Here is an 18,898-nt window from a genome sequence, read left to right as displayed (position 1 = left end):
TGCCAGACTTGAACATTTAATACAAAAATACATTCAGCTAGTATGTTTCATGAATGAAAAAAACGTTTACAATTTTATTTAAATGTTTTACAACGTTTAAAAATCTTCCGGCGTAACTTGATTTCTACATGATTTGTTAAATCATTATCATATTCGTACCACGCAAAATCCTCCAAACATTCGACAATAAACAGACACGTACATAGTTTGAATAAGTCTCTTGATAAATAAGCGTCTATGTATGAGAATCTAGTCACAATGCCTATTTCAAAATGGCCACTTTAATCATGGATCAAGATAAAAAAAACTCGCTAAAGATTTTAGGGGAATAGGAGCTGTTTGAAGGAGATTTGGGGTGAAAGTTAAAAAACATATAATGAGAAAATTTCTCTCTAAAAGTTTCAAAAGTTTAAGAGTAAGGGTAACAAGGGAAAACTATTTTGTTGATATTAAGACAGAAAGTAGGGACCCCCCCCTTCTACCCCTCTCCAAATAAATAAAGGATTAAGAGTAAACCCATTTGGCCGGAACCCAACTCGAATCATGTTCTACATCCTCTATTGCATTCATTATCTTAAGATAGGTATCATCCCAACTCTCATTGACGATAATTTTATCATAATAACTCGCGTACGCGCGTTGCAGTCGCGCACTTTCTTCCAGGTTCTTTACAATATCTTCTTCTACGTAGAGTGAACTGAGGGATTCCAGGGTTTTCGCCCGTCTTGAGCTACGACGAATTGACGAGGTTTTCTCAAAATTATTTAAGGTTCTCTGGGACGCCATGATCGCGCCGGTCATTTTGTCGTTATCGTAAACGTGCTTCATCTCGTCCATACCAGGGGCAGCGAGGAACACCACGTAGGGCATAAACTCGTTAGAGTTGTGGAGGAGTTTCAGGGCCCCTGGAGTACAATCAAGTACACAGATACGTCCTGGAAACACGGGTTCATATTTGTCAAGAAAAACTTAAAATCGTAATAGAGTGATAGGTCCGATTAACAAAGATACTTTTAAAACCGTCATCGGAACATCAATAAGGAAGGAAGCTTTCGCAGGGTTTTTTATAATCTTAAAACGTGTTCAATGTTGACAATTTCCTTCTTTTTCTCTGTTGTATAAATCCGCAAGTAACTGTTCTAGAGAAACTACAATAGAAAATGACAAAAAAAGGAAATACCATTTATTCTTAAGATTTAAATAGAATAATTGAAAATTAAAGGTGCTCCTCTACGTATCTTAAAATTGCATCTTTTGTCCCTGTACGCTTAATAATTACCCAGTTTAATTTTGGATAATTAACAACACAGGAAATTTGATTTTCATTATTTGATGTTTAAATATAGATATATAAATCCGTTCCTGTAGATATTATTTGTCTAACTGAGTCTAGTTTAGTTCCATAGAGTTCTCCTTGATGATCTCCGTACTCTAGCAGTTCATGACGACGGATACTGATCTCTAGATCCTCACGGTCCACAAACCAGTACCTGCAGAATCAAATTTATAAACATGGTTCAAGCTAAAGGAACTGAAAGCGTATTTTCAAGTGGAGGAAAGATGGCAATGTACAATTCATAACGAAACTCTTAAAAACTTAGTCTGATTCAAGCATAAATTATATATCAATGTTTATGATTGTGAAAACCAATTATTTTCTTTTTTGATTTCTCTACTTAAGTGACTTGCACATTTCTACTGCATATAACAAATAGGAATTATCAAAATTAAACACTTTTAGACCCAGAAAAACAACAATATCTTCCATATTATTGATTAGGTAAAAGTTTCAAGGGTATCGTTGTAAATCGGACATTGCCATCTTTGCATGAACGACACTTGAAATTACTCTTACAGTCCCTTTAAGGAAAATACACCGGGCATCCTCATGTCTTTGTTTAAGAAAAGTGTGCAACAGTTCGTAGGAGGAATGTAAACAAATTAGATACTAACTGCAGTACACTATTTGTAAACTTAGATATGTTGGCTCCTCCAGTATCTTTCTTGGAACTTTTAAAAGATATGTGCATAGAATATCTTTCCAAAGGAAGATTTAAAAATGACTAAATCCCAAATTTTGGAACACTCGCCTCAAACTCTACTGTTATTTTTCCTATATCTCTGCAACCTTAGAGATGTAATACTTTTGAATCTAGCAAAGTACATAATTCAAAATGTGAAAGGACTACGACATCAGGTTGCAAATATGTAAGGATTTGAAAATTAAGAGTACGAAGAGAGTTTAATAATTTTTATTTTCTGAAATGATAATCTTGTCTGAAAGGGAAGGACTACACTAGGTTAGGTCAGGTTTAGACATGATGTAGTCAACTGTTTACTAAACCTAGGATGCGCCATTCAAATTCAATCTAAAATTTATTTTTAATATGCTCCAGCCTCCTTGCATTGTGGGAAGTTTAATTTAACGAGATTGTAAAGACACATTCTTTAGATGAAAATAAACTTTGTTAAGGATAATGATTGTTTAATGCGGTCATGAACATTTCTCAACTGGGTTTTTTTTTATCAAATAAAAATTTACAGGTTTTGGTTGATATTTTGCCCATTGGATCCGGATCCACGGATCGCATATTTTGGCGGATCCGGCTCCAGGCCAAAATGTTGCGGATCAAACGGATCTAGATCTGGATGTTACTGGAATTATTGAATTGTTTCATGATTGAAAATAAACGTTATTAAACACAGTTTTATTTGAACCGTTCTGCGTTCTTATCAATGTTCTATCTTTATTTGTTCACACCTTAAACAAAGTTTCACACTTTCAAGCGTTTCCCACAAAAATGAACGTGATTTTTTATTTGTCCATACTTGTTCAAACAGCCCTGACCNAACCTTATCAATAAAGAAGTAGAAAAGGTTTTCAGAGCGTTTTCACGCCCGGTTTGACAAGATATTTGAAGCTTAATAAATCAGGTTTTCTTCCGCTCATTAAACTTTAAACCTACGCCTTTAGCATAGGTTGAGTTGTTAAACTTTAAACTATGTTGCAATCCTTAACTTCTAATAAACGCTGAAAGTTCATAACACTTAAGGCGAAAAATGCAACTAAAAAATTATTCCACAAATAATATTTGCCACATATAGTATGTTTGATCATTAAATCTGCCACAAGTAGTATGCTAGTCAATAGAATCTGCCACAAATTTAAATTATAAACTTGCCACAAAATCTCTTGAGGCACTTCGGACTTTAAGGAATTGTTTAGATAATTTGGTTGATGACTATTGATGTAAAGTATTAAAAATTAAGTTTACCATTTTAAAAGACTTAATTTCAGGCGACTTCCATTTAAAAATGTTAAATCCATTTCACAACAATTCCATTAAAGTGTTAAATTCTTAACATTTCTGTCATAAATCCACAAGTTTCTTTTACAGAGAAAAAACAATTGAAAATAATCTATTTTCGGCTATCCTCGCTCTTGATCTCAAACAAAAGTTTCAAAGGTATTGTTGTGAATCAGACAAGCCAGTCAATTAATATAAGGCCAATTTAAACTATTTCAAAAACTTTTAAAATCTGATCCGATAAACAGTTTTGAAAGAAACCGTATACATATCCGACATTAAGCAATGTTTTAAGATATTATTGTAATTTTTTCTACAGTGATAGCAATAAAACTCTGGAACAGGAAGACGACTTTTAGACTCAAGTTTTGACTCTTATTAGTCCCATGAACATAAGACACATCAATTGTACAGTGTAAACAGACCTATTTCAGTGTCTAGTAAAACTATTTTCTATGTACCAACATCAAATGCACTTATTGTCAAGTCCTATTCCACAGTTTTCTGGGTCTCACTGTATTTTACCTAAATCCATTATCCTCCTCCGGTCGTTTAGGTCTTGAAGTATGTGGGATTGGTGCCGCGAATCTCTCCGGATTGTTCTCAATAATACGATTCTTTAATGTTCTCCGTCCTACTCCGTTAGCTCCGATGAGAACCAAGGTTTTCCTCCTGAAAGGAGGTAGCTTAATCACCTCCTCATACAGGCTCAGCTCGGCCTTGTCGAACTGTGTATTGGATCTTGACTCGTACAACTTCTTTTTCTTCTTCTTCGCCGTGAAGGTTCCACAGAGTCCTATTTTATTTGCGTAATCTGACTCCGGGTCCACATACGCTTTCCTGCGTTCTTCTAGTTCTAGGGACGGGATGATCTGAGCAGGTCCAGGGCAGTCAGCTAGTCTAGCCTGCCACCAGTTAGGGTCATCCTGCAGAAAATGATATTTTAGATGTAGAATACTTAAAGTGTCTGATGAACTATGAGAGCATAAAGAAGACATAATATGAGCAATTTACTAAAGAAAGAATACGAAAGAGATGAGGAGCAACATTTTTAAAATGTGGACAAGGATGGAATAAAGTGAGAAAAAGGATGGAATGGAAAGAGCTACTTTTTACTAAGCTAAGGATGGATAAGTATGAAAGGGAAGAGCATCGATCAACTAAGAATAGATAAGTAACTTTTTACGAAGGAAGGAAGGATTAGGAACGAAGGAAGGAAGGATTAGGAGGGAAAGGAGGGGAGAAAATATTTACTAAGGATGGATAAGCAAGAAAGGGAAAGAGTAATTCTATTTGCTAAAAATGGATAAGTAGGAAAGGAGGAGAGTAACTATTTATTATGGTAGATAAAGAAGGAAGGAGGAGAGTAACTACTTACTAAGAAAGGAAAAGAAAGGAAGGAATATAGTAACTATTTACTAAGGATGGATAAGGAAGGAAGGGTCTCCTCCTTCCTATTTACGATGTATCAATATATGTAGAGGGATAGGGGGGAGTAACTTTTTACTAAGGATGGATGGATAAGGAAGGAAGAGGGGAGTAACTATTTACTAAGAATTGATAAGGAAGGAAAAGGAGACAGTAACTATTTACTAAGGATGGATTAATAAAGAAGGTGGAGAGTATTTATTTACCTTGGAATGGTTGGATAAGAAAGAAAGAGATGAGTAACTATTTACTAAGGAAAGATAAGTATGAAAGTTGAGAGTAATTATTTAGGTGTATACATTATTTGTATATATTTAGTAGGGATTGATAAGTATTGAAAGGGGGAGAGTAATTATTTACTAAGGATGGCTAGAGAAGAAGGGAGAAAGTAACTCTTTATTGAGAATGGATAAGGAAGAAAGGGGATTAGTAACTACTTACTAAGAATGGATAAGAAAGGAAGGGGCGAGTAACTATTTATTATGAAAGGAAAAGAAAGGAATTGGGAGAGTAAATTTTCACTAAGAATGGTTAAGGAGGAAAGGGAGAGACTATTTGCTATTTAAATAGGATGGATAAGGAAGGAATGGCGAGAGTAACTATTTACTATTTACATGGGATTGATAAGGAAAGAAGTGGGAGAAAACTATTTAATAACAATTAATAAGACAGTGAGAGTAACTATTTATGTGTATAGATTATAGGTATAAATTTACTAAGGATGAAAAAGAAAGGAAAGGGGAAAGTAAATGTAGAATATATACAAATATAGATGTTTTTTACCTGATTAACTATTGCTAATATATCTCCCTGAAAGAAGAGAAGACCTATCTCAGGACAAGGATGTAAAGTATCTTCTCTTGGATCATAACTGAACAACGCCTTCATGTAGCAGAGCACCTTTTGCTCTACATTCGTCGTCTTCTGGTTGATCTGCTTTCTCAGGCTCGGGGTCTGAGCTATAGCCATGTTTTTCAGATTCTCGACCGGGGTTTTCTTTACAAGAAATGTGATTTTCTTCCCAGACACGCCCACTTGATACATCAGGTCATCCGGACTCTCGATCGGGACTCCGCCCACTTCAACGATAATATCTCCCAGGTCGATTAGTCCGTTGCGTTCGATAAGACCGCCGTCGATAATTCTTGAAACGACGACGCACTCCCCCTCCATCTTGATGGTGAGCCCGAGGGGTTCCCCAGACTGCCTGGTAATAGTGACCCTGTGGACCTCGTCATAGTATGTTCTAACCTCGGTCAGCGTCATACTGAAATAAAGGTTAATCAAAAATCAGAAACAGTTCGTTAAAATACCGAAGCCGAACAGCAGCGACTTTTTTAGGGATTCGATCGAGTTTTACTGATTTTCTTCTCAGGGTGTTTACCGACATCACTTTGTTTTCAAAGATTAGTCCAATGAGAGACCGATTGATCATCCTGAAAACTAGACGGAAAAAAGTCAGATTGAATGATTTCACATCACTTTTATGTTTTTACGAATAAAAAATAACAGCAATTTTACGATAGGAATATAAAAGCATCTGTTTTGTTTGATTAATGCTCTTTAAATAAAAACAAACCGTAAATCCCGGGGCAAGGCAATATCAAATCTGTCGATGTTCAGTATAGAAAATTGATGATGAATAAAATTATAAAATTCGGAAAAACATGTAGATATATACATGTGAATTTTTTTTAATGCAAATTATAGCAAACTTGAAGAACAATTGAATTTGTAAACAATAGAATAACAAATCTTAAATAACTACAATGAATCCCCCAAGTTCTGCTAACTCAGTGCCTCAATTCGGCAGAGTTCTGAGTTTGAAGTGAATTGATTTTCGGCGGACAAATGAAATCTGACAAATTCTATTAAAATCCACCAAGCGCACAAACCATTGTGGTTGCAGCGCGGTTAGGTAATGCATGCACTAGTGCGCGAAATCTTACGTTTTCCGTCACACAGATCTATTTTAAAGAATGCGCTTAATAACCACTCCTATAACCTGGATTTTAAGCGCCTCGAGCAATATAAAGTGTTATTAATGCGTGCCTTAAGTCTACTTGACCCTTTTCACTATGAATGTACATGTACAAGGTACATAAAATTTGAAAGATGTATTTTGTTTTGCTGTTGTCTGACTTAATCCTAGGTTTGTTTACTCCAGGTAGGTTTGTGCTTAGGGAGGGAGCTCCTATAACCGTGGTTACCTGAAGGATCAAAGCTGAGTAATAAACTGAGGTAGAGAGAGAGAGGAAGGCAGGTATAAAGCATTGCATAGTTAAACAAACCAACCGTCGACGGTAAAATCGGCGATCAATATTTTCGTCTCCATAATTAAACCGCCTTGTGTCTTTACTTGATATTTTTTAGAAATGGTAACCATTAACGGCCGCCGCATTTTCGATCGTCTGCTGGGAATGGTCGAACATGTCCTAGGACCCTTACTACCGTGCGTATAAGCGTCCGGCTTTTACCTAAAACATAAACAAAAGAACACACCCTTATCCCTTCCACCCCTTCCAGGCTTCTAGGGCAGGATACGTAGATACGATCTAATACAATATAATTGCAAATCAATAGTGCACAGGTGTGGACTATATAGGTGAAAAGCTTTTCTGTATTTTTCAAGCCTATTGTGGGACGGGAAATTTTGAGAACCAAAGATAGAGAACTGGTTTATCAACCTGCTCTTGGTTCTAGATAGATGCGAAGGGTGGGGGGGGGGGGAAACACTATCTTCCTTCTAGATCAAGTATTTGATAACTTTTAGCGTAATTTCCAGTAGCCCTCCATTAAAGGATGGTAATTCCCGATTTACAACGGTACCCTTTAAACCTTTATATCTAATCAATAATGTGGAGGAAAAAGGCGTTTTTAGGTTGAAAACTGTAATTAATTCTGATAATTTCTTTATGCTTTCCTGCAGTAGAAATGCGCAAGTCACTTTTGAGGCTAATTTACATTTGAAAATAATCAGTTTTTAAATTGATATCTAATTTGATCAGACAAAGCTTTTAAGGGTACTTTTGTGAAATTGCCATCATGGCATGCAATGCCACGCACAATGTAAATAAATTAGCTGAAATTCCGGGCTTTACTTAAACCGAACTTAACAAGTAAAATTATCCTTTCTAGAAGGAATACTATAGAAGGTGAGAAGATCGGTATATTTCATGTTTACAAGTTTCTTTCCCTATAAAAACTTTATTCATCTACGTTTTCTAGCGTCATTTAATCCAGAATTACTTTATTAGACCATACAGCACGGTAAAATGTAGATATTATGCAGCTACATGGGGAGGAGGGTCCTGTAAACGCACTTAACTTGTTTGGAGTGTACGTAAATTAATAATTTAAGAAAATTACAACATATAAAACTCTTAACGTCAGGAAAAGACGTCATACTCAAAGTAATTTGATCCATAACATAACATTGAGAGCAGTTGAGGAGTCAACACCTCTCTCAAGAAAGCATGCAAAATGTTTGCTAATTATAAGAGGACTAGGGCCCAATCCCTTATAGAACTTGTAGGTTCGAGAGGAAACCTTTTTGGTTCCTGTTTGATTATTGTGGATGTCAAGTCTACTAGAAACATCGAGAATGGGTTTACACCCTTTGATTATTGTGGATGTCAAGTCTACTAGAAACATCGAGAATGGGTTTACACCCTTTTATTATTATGGATGTCAAGTCTACTTGAAACATCGAGAATGGTTTACACCCTTTGATAATTGTGGATGTCAAGTCTACTAGAAACATCGAGAATGGGTTTACACCCTTTGATTATTGTGGATGTTAAAAGTCTACTAGAAACAAAAATTGGATTAGACCCTTTGATGAGTGCGAAATGTGGATGTCAAGTCTACCTGCAACATCGATAATGGGTTTACACCCTTTGATTAGTCTGGATGTCAAGTCTATTAGAAACATCAAGAATATGCTGAAAAAGTCTGTATGCAGTTAGAATGTTTTTTAATTACGAGCTGAATCAACTTTTTAAGTGCAAGGAATTTATTCCTGAAAGAAAAATATTATCAAAAGTCTGACTATAGATTTCTTTAAAATAGCAGGTTTATGAAATTGGAGATTATGAGAGTGAATAATGAATACATCTAATATCATTCATAACAAAACAAATTTAAACTATACCATTAATATATGTAATATGTAATATATATATATATGTATATTAAATGTGTGTGAATAAATCTTTAATAATAATAATATATAGAGACGGTTCAACCAAGTATCTTGAATCGGTGATAAAGGATTTCTTCATGTTCTATATATGATAACTATGTTGAATCGACGGTATGTAGTTCAGCGACAAAACTCAAACATATTCCTTTGGATAGATTATTATTATATCATATTTGTGAGGTTCCATGGGCACATACCCAAGAAATTATATTAAAAAATAATTCTGGTGAAATCCGACTATTTCAAGTTGGAACAGTTAACAATATGAAAGGTTGCAAATATGTTTTATGGCCTTGTTCTGACTATCACTGTTTTTTTTTATTTTTCAAATGTTAAAATGTTAAAAACCATTTTATAAGTAAAAATTGGTTCTTAATTTTAAAGTAATGCATGTGGTGCGATTGTTTTCTTAGTTTAGTTTGTTTGTTTATTAATTTCTTATGATTTTGCTTGTTTTTTCAAGTTGATATTACACTTAGACACAGCATGGTGAATGTGCTCTGAGTTTTTTAGATGGAGAGAAAGAAGGTATAGTAGTAGGTTGTCTGAATTTACTGAACAAAATCGTGCTTTCATTTACAGATATTTTCGATATTAGATCCTAAATCTTCCAAAAAGAGGAGATAAAAGCAGGTTATCTAAGAAGAATCAGTTCGACATCAACTGATGAAGATCTTTGTCTTTTATTCATGAAGCAAGATTTACTGGTTTGTTTTCATTGCTATGGAGTGCTAAGATCCCATTAAAAATTTGTGGCACTAGTATTTCAATGATAAGTTTTTATAAAATAAACTTTTTTTGGTTTTGATTGTGGTTTCACTTCATCATCTCGAGCTATGCGAGATATGGTGACGACTGACTCAGACTGAGGTACCTTAAAACTAGTTTTAGCTGTGGGGTGGGGAACAAATCAACCTTTTTATTCTGTCTAATTTTTTTAATAATTACAAATGAATTTGGAATTTTGGAGACCCTTTTTAATATAAAGTGAAAAAACAATTGATTGAAATTTTGAAGACATGACAACCTTTCCATTTTTGAAAAGCTCTGACTGTACTATTACAAGTATTCAGAGATTTGCAAAATAGTAGGCAGTCTTTGAGACTCGGCAGTTGGATAAAAATGTCCAATGTAAGGCTTAAAGCATTGTCCATTTATTTGGAAAGGTCAGAATTTCAGAAAATGTTAATTAGACACAGGACTAGGGTTGAGATTTAAATGGATATTACTGAATTAAGCTTAGTATATCAAAACTTCAAAAAACGAAAAAGGTAAGTGAGCATGTTTTACTAAAGTAAAAAAGGTAAGTTTGCATGTTTTAATATTAACGAAAAAGGTAAGTGAGCATGTTATTTTAAAGTATAAAAAGGTAAGTTTGCATGTATTTATATAAAAGAAAAAGGTGAGTGTGCCTTGTGCATGTTGTCAGTACAAAATAATTAAGTTTTTTTCAATATTGATCTATGTTAAAAAGATCAATATAAGGAGCGTGTAAGAATAAATATTCTTCAACTAGTGTAAGAATTTCCATTCTTTAATACTCGGAGCGTGTAAGAATATACATTCTTTCACGCTCTGACCGTGTAATAATTTCCATTCTTACACGGCCTGAGCGTTGAAGAATGAAAATTCTACACCTACTGTGTAAGAATAAGCATTCTTAAACGCTAGAAAGCGAACAATATTAAAATTTTTCCTCCTGAACCGTGTAATAATGTGAATTCTTACACGATAGGTCTACTACTATGGAAGCGAACGGATGTGATATAATATACATTCCAAAGAATGTATAGACACAGAATTTCTTCTGGATACATTTTAGGGCTCCATCTTTCAATCCAAGCGTGTCTCAGACATAGTCTGTGATTTATCTGACAAATGCTCCCATTCTCCATCAATTACGAAAACCAATTTGCTGAAGTTAAAACACTATTTTCTATTTTTTTATGATTTTATAAGCATCTCTTTTAACTGGTTACAGTTTCTTAATTTAACTCGATTCCATCAATATCTAGAATTCGGTCCAAGTAACAGTAAAACTTAAATATTATTAAGATGAATTTTTAAGATTGCAGATTGATTCCCATCCTTGCGCATACAGGATCAAAGGTATTATTTAATATTAAATTATCGCTTAAGAATTTTACATTAATCCCCCTGAACCAGCAGAACATTTTTTGTAAAAAAAAAGATAAGGGTGTACTGCAGTGTAGACTGTACATTGCTTAATCTAAATTTCTGTTTTTACATTTCATCCAAAAAAGTCCATATTATCAAAATTTGAAACGATGTACATGTTAAAAGTAGGATTTTTAAAGCAATAATTTTATACTCATTAATTTATTAGTTAAATAAGACATCGAATGGGTTTACCGTGCAATTTTTTATCATTGATGAAGATACACAGGAGTTCTCGTATATCACATATAATGTGAAGCTTAGTCACGCAACTTATCTTAGGTAAACAATTTGTCATTAGAAAGCTATACTCAAAATAAAGCTTAGTGGGACACCCTGTACAGAGTACTAAGCTTTTAGGGCCCATCTTCTCTTTATACTTTTATTTTTGGCTCTTTCTGTGAGCATCTTCTCTTTGTACCGAATAAAATAACGAACAAAAAGTTCGCGGATAAACTAATATTGTTTCGCGAATTTTCAAAAATCAATAACTTTTGGACATAATTTTGGACATTTTCAGCATCCATAAACCTTCCCTGGGGTCATGTGAGGTCCAACACCAAATGTGGGCCCGATCGGTTCAGCCGTTTATTGGATACAAACAGACTGACAGACAAGCAAGTATAAGAATAGATATTTTCACACAATTCACTCACCTTTTGTTCAGTTTGTTTTAATATTGTACAGATACATTTTATCCTTGCACACTTGTACATTGTACAATATCTACACATTATCTGAAATACATTTAGTTCAAACGATTAAAAAACAGGTTTATTTTACAACTTTATTCAATGGTTTATCTAAAAGTTAAAATTCATATAACAGACCCATACATGTAAATGTGTACGGTGCAGTACGCACAGAGTGTACTGCAGTGCTGTAAAAAGTCAATAAATAAAATGTGAAAATACAAGACTAGTGAATGTAAATAAGAATTAAAAACTATGGGATTAGCCAGAAAACAGTGGATTGAAAGTCGTCTTCTTTCTTAAATTATAAATTGTCGCTAAGAATTATGTAATTTACAACTGATTATTAAAAAAACATGTTAGCTAAACAATTACTTTCTGACAACATTCATATCGGCATTTCTTAATAGAAACAGAAAACAAATACGACAGAATTCCACAGTTTTTTGGTCACCATAGTGGGTAATTGTGAACAGGAATCTAGAAAATCCTGTAGAACCAAGATCATCTTTGTGAAGAGGAGGAGAGGGAAAGAACATGAACAGTATTGAGAAGGTCGATAAAATAAAATAAAAACTACGATTATAGATGAATGACAGTGGCAAGTAGGACTAGGAGAAGGGTTGGAAGGATACCCTGAGCTGAAGCAAAGGAAGGTCGTTCTCTGAAGTTATCCACAATATTGATCTTGTATCCCATGTAGGGGGTGGTGTAGGAGTGGTAGTAAACTGTATCCGGCCACGTCAGGTTAGGACTAACCTAGGAATAGAAAAACATTAAAATCCCTTTTACCTGGAGTACACCTAGATCCTGCGACTGCGCAAATATCCAAAATTATGTTACCAGATGTTCTAGACTATATAAACCTGTAAAACTGTATATATTTCAGTTAGTCTGGGCCTAGCCCTAGTATTAACTCATCATTATAAATAAAAACCCATTTAGCAAAAACCTATTTATTAAAACTAAGAATGATTGTTTAAACTTATAGCCTTGGACTTGAATAGTATTTATCGTTGGAGAGATAGTTAGTTGTCTCCTAGCTAGTATAAATATTGTTTGAAAAAGAGACTATAAGAAAAAACATCACAATCCCCCTTTCTATAAATCTTTACCTTGAGTACCCCTGAACACCCCCCCCCCCCCCCCTGCTATATGACCCCTTTACCTGGAGTACACCTAGATCCCCCTCCTATACAATCCCTTTATCTTGAGTACCCTTGGATCCCTCCTATACAATACCTTTACCTGGAGTACCCATGGATCCCCTCCTATACAATACCTTTACCTGGAGTACCCCTGGATCCCCCTTCTATACAATCACTTTATCAGGAGTACCCCTGGATCCTCCTCCTATACAATCCCTTCACCTGGAGTACCCCTGGATCCCCATCCTATACAATTCCTTTACCTGGAGTACCCCTGGATCCCCCTCCTATACAATCCCTTTACCTGGAGTACCCCTGGATCCCCCTTCTATACAATCACTTTATCTGGAGTACCCCTGGATCCCCATCCTATACAATCCCTTTACCTGGAGTACCCCTGGATCCCCCTCCTATACAATTCCTTTACCTGGAGTACCCCTGGATCCCCCTCCTATACAATCCCGTTACCTGGAGTACCCCTGGATTCTCTCCTATACAATTCCTTTACCTGGAGTACCCCTGTATCCCCCTCCTATTCAATTCCTTTACCTGGAGTACCCCTGGATCCCCTCCTGTACAATCCCTTTACCTGGAGTAGCCCTGGATCCCCCTCCTATACAATCCCTTTACCTGGAGTACCCCTGTATCCCCCTCCTATTCAATTCCTTTACCTGGAGTACCCCTGGATCCCCTCCTGTACAATCCCTTTACCTGGAGTAGCCCTGGATCCCCCTCCTATACAATCCCTTTACCTGGAGTACCCCTGGATCCCCCTCGTCACACTGGAACTCTAGAGAGTTCCTGAAACTTTCGAATGTATTGAACTCGTCATCTCGTCTTTTATCCCGGTCTCGTCTGAACAAAAATTCATTCATGTGAATGGAACGTTCAGATTTTGAGTAATGTGGGAGCATCAATAATCTTATCAGATAAAAAGTGATGACACACTTATAATTATTACTTGTCATTACTTTAAAAATAAAAATAAATTAACCTGTGTGACCATTGACAAAGACGGCCTGCAGTTTTTTTCGTCGGTAATCCACGCCTGAACAAAATAATTCAAATTTTACTTGAATAAATAAATATCTTGCTAAATAACTAGACTGGAGCTTCTTACTCCGACATCAGAGATCTAAGTTAAAAAGAAAGTAGAAAAACCAGAATTAATGAATAGCAAGAAGAGGTTAAACTAAACAGAGGTGGTTTAGTCAATCCTATTGTTCGCCGGTTCAAGTGAAAGAGAATTGGTTGAATTGAGTTTACGTAGTTCAACTTTTTTCTTGAAATTCAATAAATTTGGTTTCAGTTAGTTTATGAGATCAAGTGTAGAGCTTGATTATTTACGTACTTACAAAATATTTGTTTATTAATAAGGAGCCGTTCAAACAAATCAAATAAATAGAAGTTGTCCAAAAGATCTCTGGTCTAGCCCATATAATTTGAGCCATGAAACCGGTCTGAACTCGTTCCATTAGCGAGTTTATGCTGTGAGCAAATATTTAAATGCTGTGGAGTGTTTATATTATGCTATTTAGTGAGATAATTGTCCCTTAGTCTGATGCCGTAAACTCCAAACATAGATAAAGATAGATTGCGAAAGATATAAATGTACAGAGATGTTTTAAAGATATTCCTATTATATAGATTAACTACGTCGGTTGTGAACATTGGCTGTTCTTATGTCATTGAGTACTTGTGGTGTACACTCTACATGAGTTCTGAAGAGAGAAATTTAACTTAGTTTAGTCCATAATTTGATATTCTCAAAATAAAATTCACTCCTGAGTAGTTTTATAATTATGAAATCTATTAAAACGCCAAACCACCCCGCTTATCATTGAAGTACACTTTGACCCCTAGAAGTATGAGTTCGCGGACTGTACAGTGTACAATTCTTGGTGATTTTGCGTACATAAGCTATCTATGTTTATTTATCTATGACTCCAAATCACTGACTATTACATATAAAAAGTTAACATTGTCCTTAAACTCACCAACTAAACTCCAACCCTGCCAGGACTCGAACATTCTCCTTCTGTTCAACTGTAAGCCTGGAGTATCCACCAACAGGTTCATCAGTGATGATAAAGGGATGATAGAACTCCGCACTCTGGGGATTATTCCCACCTTCAATCTAAACACAGGGATTTATCATGAATTGTAATTCCCAGTCCTCCCTTTTCTGCAATCAGCACTTTGGGGACTATTCCCACCTTTAATCTAAACACAGGGATTATCATAAATTGTAATCCCCAGGCCTCCCTTTTCTGCAATCAGCACTTAGGTGACTATTCCCACCTTTAATCTGAACACAGGGATTTATCATGAATTGTAATTCCCAGCCTTCTCTTTTTTGCAATCAGCACTTTGGGGAATATTCCCATCTTTAATCTAAACACAGGGATTTATCATTAATAGTAATTCCCATAATTCTCTTCTCTGTAATTAGTACTATTTAGATTTCTCCCATCTCGAAAAACAGGGATTTATCATTAAAAGTTATCCCCACTCCTCCCTGTTCTGCTTTGGGGATTATTCCCACTTTCAGTTTAAACACAGGGATTTATCATTAATAGTAATACCCATCCTACTCTTCTTTTTAATCAGTAGTCTTGGGATTATTCCCACCTTTAATCTTAACTCACAGGGATTTTTAATCAATAGTAATTCCCACCATTCCCCCTTTTTCAACCAACCCTTTTTTAATTATTAGTTTCGAAAAACGTCTTCTTGAAGTTCAAGTAACCCTGTTTAACAAGTAGTATGCCCGAGTCAGGTCCCCTTCAACCTTAATCTCATAAAACATAATGAATATTTCCTCGTCTAATATTTGTTATGTAAAGAGAGCAATAACCCATTTACAATGGTACCCTTCAAACTTTAATTTGAATATTAATAATCTGAATAAATATATTTCTATTTTCTAGGTTTAAGTGTTAAATCCTTTTAATTCCTAAATGTTTTCCTGCAGTAGAAATGCACTTTTGTAGGAAACCCACAGTTGAAAATAATCTAATTTTAAAATTGACCAGTCAAAGCTTTTAATGGTATCGATGTAAATTGGGCATTGACATTTTTTCATTAAAAAGGGGAGTTACTTGAAATTAACACTTGCAGTCCCTTTAATCCCTTTAACCCCTTCTAGCTTTAACTCTACCTTGAAAGTATATGTGAGTCCTCTCCTCAGATAGAGTTCAGGAATCATGTAACCTGGAAACAGGGTTCAACAATCACAGTCAACACATCAAAAGTCTAAATTTTGTAGAAAACTGGTATTCAACTACAAATGTTCAAACAATGTGTAAACAAAATTGTGTTGAAACCCTGCCTTCAATATACCAAGCGAGGCTGTTAGCTGGTAACCCTGTCCTCCCGCTGTAACCTCGCCGTCCTCCAGCAGGTCCTAGGCTATACAACAAGGATAAAATATAAAAGACATCCTTTAATTTATGTTCCGCATTGTTTTACAAACAATTTAAACGGTAAAATTTCTTTATTTACATAGTCATAATGAGAAAGACCCGGAATTAATGAACAGATAATCTATAAATACTAAATAGCCCTAGTCCAGCCATTTTCAAAATGTGGTAGCCTTTTTGAGCATTTAAAATTGCCTAAGATATGTAAGTTGCCTGTGTCAGAATTTAAATAATATAAGCCGCATCTCAAATCAAACAAAAACCGGTTTCAATCGAGCGACGGCTTAATTCTTGAAAAATTGAAAATAAAGTGAAACCAACCATATTTGAGCCGCGGCTTAAATTTAAGCCACGGCTCAAATTCTTTAAATTCGGTCTCTGATTAACTGTCAATTATTTCCGGGTCTTTCAGGTTATGACTGTACAAAAAGTTTTAACTCAAATTTTTCTTAAGTAACATTATTGTTCAGTGTCCACTGTCCACTGTCTAGTCATAAAACCTTCTGCACTGTAATAAATTACAATGATATACATTGCAAGAAGACGATCGTGTATAAGAAAACACTTTTTAAAAGTCACTCCATTTAAATTTCCTTTTCGGATTTAAACCAAAACTTCTTGACAAAATGTCCTAATTTTAAATGTCTGATATTGTTGTTTTTGAAATTTCTGTTTAATTTATCGATATAAAATCCAAATATAAAATCCAAGGCGTCTATTTACCTGGCATTAAACGTTCTCCGGTTAGGGTCAAAGATCGCCGGAATGACCCAGGGGGCGGTGACCTCCTTCCGGTCAGACGTGAAGGGAAAGCAGGTAGAGTAAGGCTCTTTCCGACCGAAATCAATCGTGGTATGCATCTTAGTGTAGCTATGATGGAAGCTGGGCTCCTTTACCCTAAACTTGAAATTATTCATTTAAATCCAAATTAGGAAAATTAAAATATTTTCAGTCACATAGAATTATTTTAATGTGAATGGAATCTCTCTTGGAAGCAGTGAGCATCTGTGTTGAATATCATACTTTTGCTTTTAAAATCTTCTTTTGGAGCACTCTTTTATACATAGTTCAAATTTGGAATAAGATTAAGATTTTACTAATGAGCCATTTCTGATATATACGCCCTAACCTTTCATGTGGTACTCTTTCTACCAGTCTTATCTCATAAAAATGCATATCTGCGGAATCTCTGAGTCTGATATCCTTCCCAAATTATCTCTCTGATATCCTTCTTAAGATACCTCTCTGATATCCTTCTTAAGATACCTCTCTGATATCCTTCCTATAGATGAGACCTCTCTGACATCCTTCCTATGACACCTCTCTGATATCCTTCCTAAGATACCTCTCTGATATCCTTCCTATGAGACCTCTCTGATATCCTTCCTTTAAGACCTCTCTAATATCTTTCCTAAGATACCTATCTGATATTCTTCCTAAGAAATCTCCTTGATATATATTTACTAGGATACATCTCTGATATACTTCCTAAGATACCTATATGAAATCCTTCCTAAGATACCTCTATGATATTCTTCCTATGAGATCTCTTTGATATCCTTCCTAAGATATCTCTATTATATCCATAGATAAAGATAGATTGCGCATAAGACGACATTTTTCATCTTGAAAGATATAAATGTACAGAGATGTTTTAAAGATATTCCTATTATATAGATTAACTAGGTCGGTTGTGAACATTGGCTGTTCTTATGTCATTGAGTACTTGTGGTGTACAATGTACATGAGTTCTGTAGAGAGAAATTTCAGTTAGTTTAGTCCTTCTCATGTCCTTCTTCAGTTCTCGTTAATATGATATATTGCTCAGTGAAATAATGTTGTTCAAATAGTTCCATTCCTGGAGTTATTTTACACTCTATTATGAAATCCATTAAACACCAAACCACCCCGTTTATCATTGAAGTCCACTTTGACCCCTAGAAGTACGAGTTCGCGGACTGTACAATTCTTGGTGATTTTGCATACATAAGCTATCTATGTTTATTTATTTATCTATGATTATATCCTTTCTCTGATATCCTTCCTAAGATAGCTCTTTGATCCCTTCCTAAGATACCTCTCTGATATCTTTCATAAGATACCTCTCTGATATCCTTCCTAAGATACCTCTCTGATATCCTTCCTAAGATACAGGGTGGCCAAAACTTTTTTGAACAAATCCGTACAAAAATCCGTACATTTTCAGAAGAAATCCGTACAATCCGTACAATTTTCGAAAAAAAATCCGTACAATCCGTACAATTTTTTTTTTTTAAATCCGTACAATCCGTACATTTTTTTAAACCAATCCGTTAAAACATTAAAATTCAATCTTTCATTCATTGTCCTTTGTGTTCAGTTCATGTAAGAGGGTTTAAACTTCTTCAGCAAGAATCAATCTGTAAAAAAATTGGCTTCATACATATATACAAACTAAATACTGGGTACATGATACTAGGTGCATGATACTGGATACTGGAAACATGATACAGGGTACATGATACAGGATACAGGATAC

General features: G+C 35.1%; 2 protein-coding genes across 3 annotated transcripts in view; both read right to left on the bottom strand.

Annotated features, from left to right (window-relative positions):
- LOC111710617 (MAGUK p55 subfamily member 6) lies at positions 1–11,857 on the bottom strand. Its single transcript, XM_023484733.1, has 5 exons — positions 11,775–11,857; positions 5,520–6,003; positions 3,834–4,234; positions 1,363–1,490; positions 1–935 (listed from the first exon to the last, which is right to left on the bottom strand). Exons 2-5 carry the CDS (start codon positions 6,000–6,002, stop codon positions 505–507), a joined length of 1,443 nt encoding a protein of 480 aa, XP_023340501.1. The 5' UTR covers position 6,003; positions 11,775–11,857; the 3' UTR covers positions 1–504.
- The window catches only part of LOC111710616 (protein Skeletor, isoforms B/C), a 14,873-nt gene continuing 7,829 nt past the window's right edge, over positions 11,855–18,898 (bottom strand). The window contains exons 12-19 of one of the 2 annotated variants that reach the window (XM_023484731.1): positions 17,104–17,277; positions 16,290–16,369; positions 16,119–16,171; positions 14,956–15,095; positions 13,953–14,006; positions 13,711–13,813; positions 12,265–12,569; positions 11,855–12,063 (exon numbers count right to left, since the gene is read on the bottom strand). In XM_023484731.1, the coding sequence (XP_023340499.1) occupies positions 12,393–12,569; positions 13,711–13,813; positions 13,953–14,006; positions 14,956–15,095; positions 16,119–16,171; positions 16,290–16,369; positions 17,104–17,277 (781 nt within the window). In that variant the 3' untranslated portion in view covers positions 11,855–12,063; positions 12,265–12,392. The remainder of the gene's footprint in view (positions 12,064–12,264; positions 12,570–13,710; positions 13,814–13,952; positions 14,007–14,955; positions 15,096–16,118; positions 16,172–16,289; positions 16,370–17,103; positions 17,278–18,898) is intronic. The other variant, XM_023484732.1, reaches the window with a different exon arrangement.

The sequence above is a fragment of the Eurytemora carolleeae genome, unplaced genomic scaffold (assembly GCF_000591075.1).
Source record: "Eurytemora carolleeae unplaced genomic scaffold, Eaff_2.0 scaffold1040, whole genome shotgun sequence".
NCBI classification, from domain to species: Eukaryota; Metazoa; Arthropoda; class Copepoda; order Calanoida; family Temoridae; genus Eurytemora; species Eurytemora carolleeae.
The sequence above is the reverse complement of the archived record's forward strand: the minus strand, read 5'-3'. Positions and strand labels throughout refer to the sequence as shown.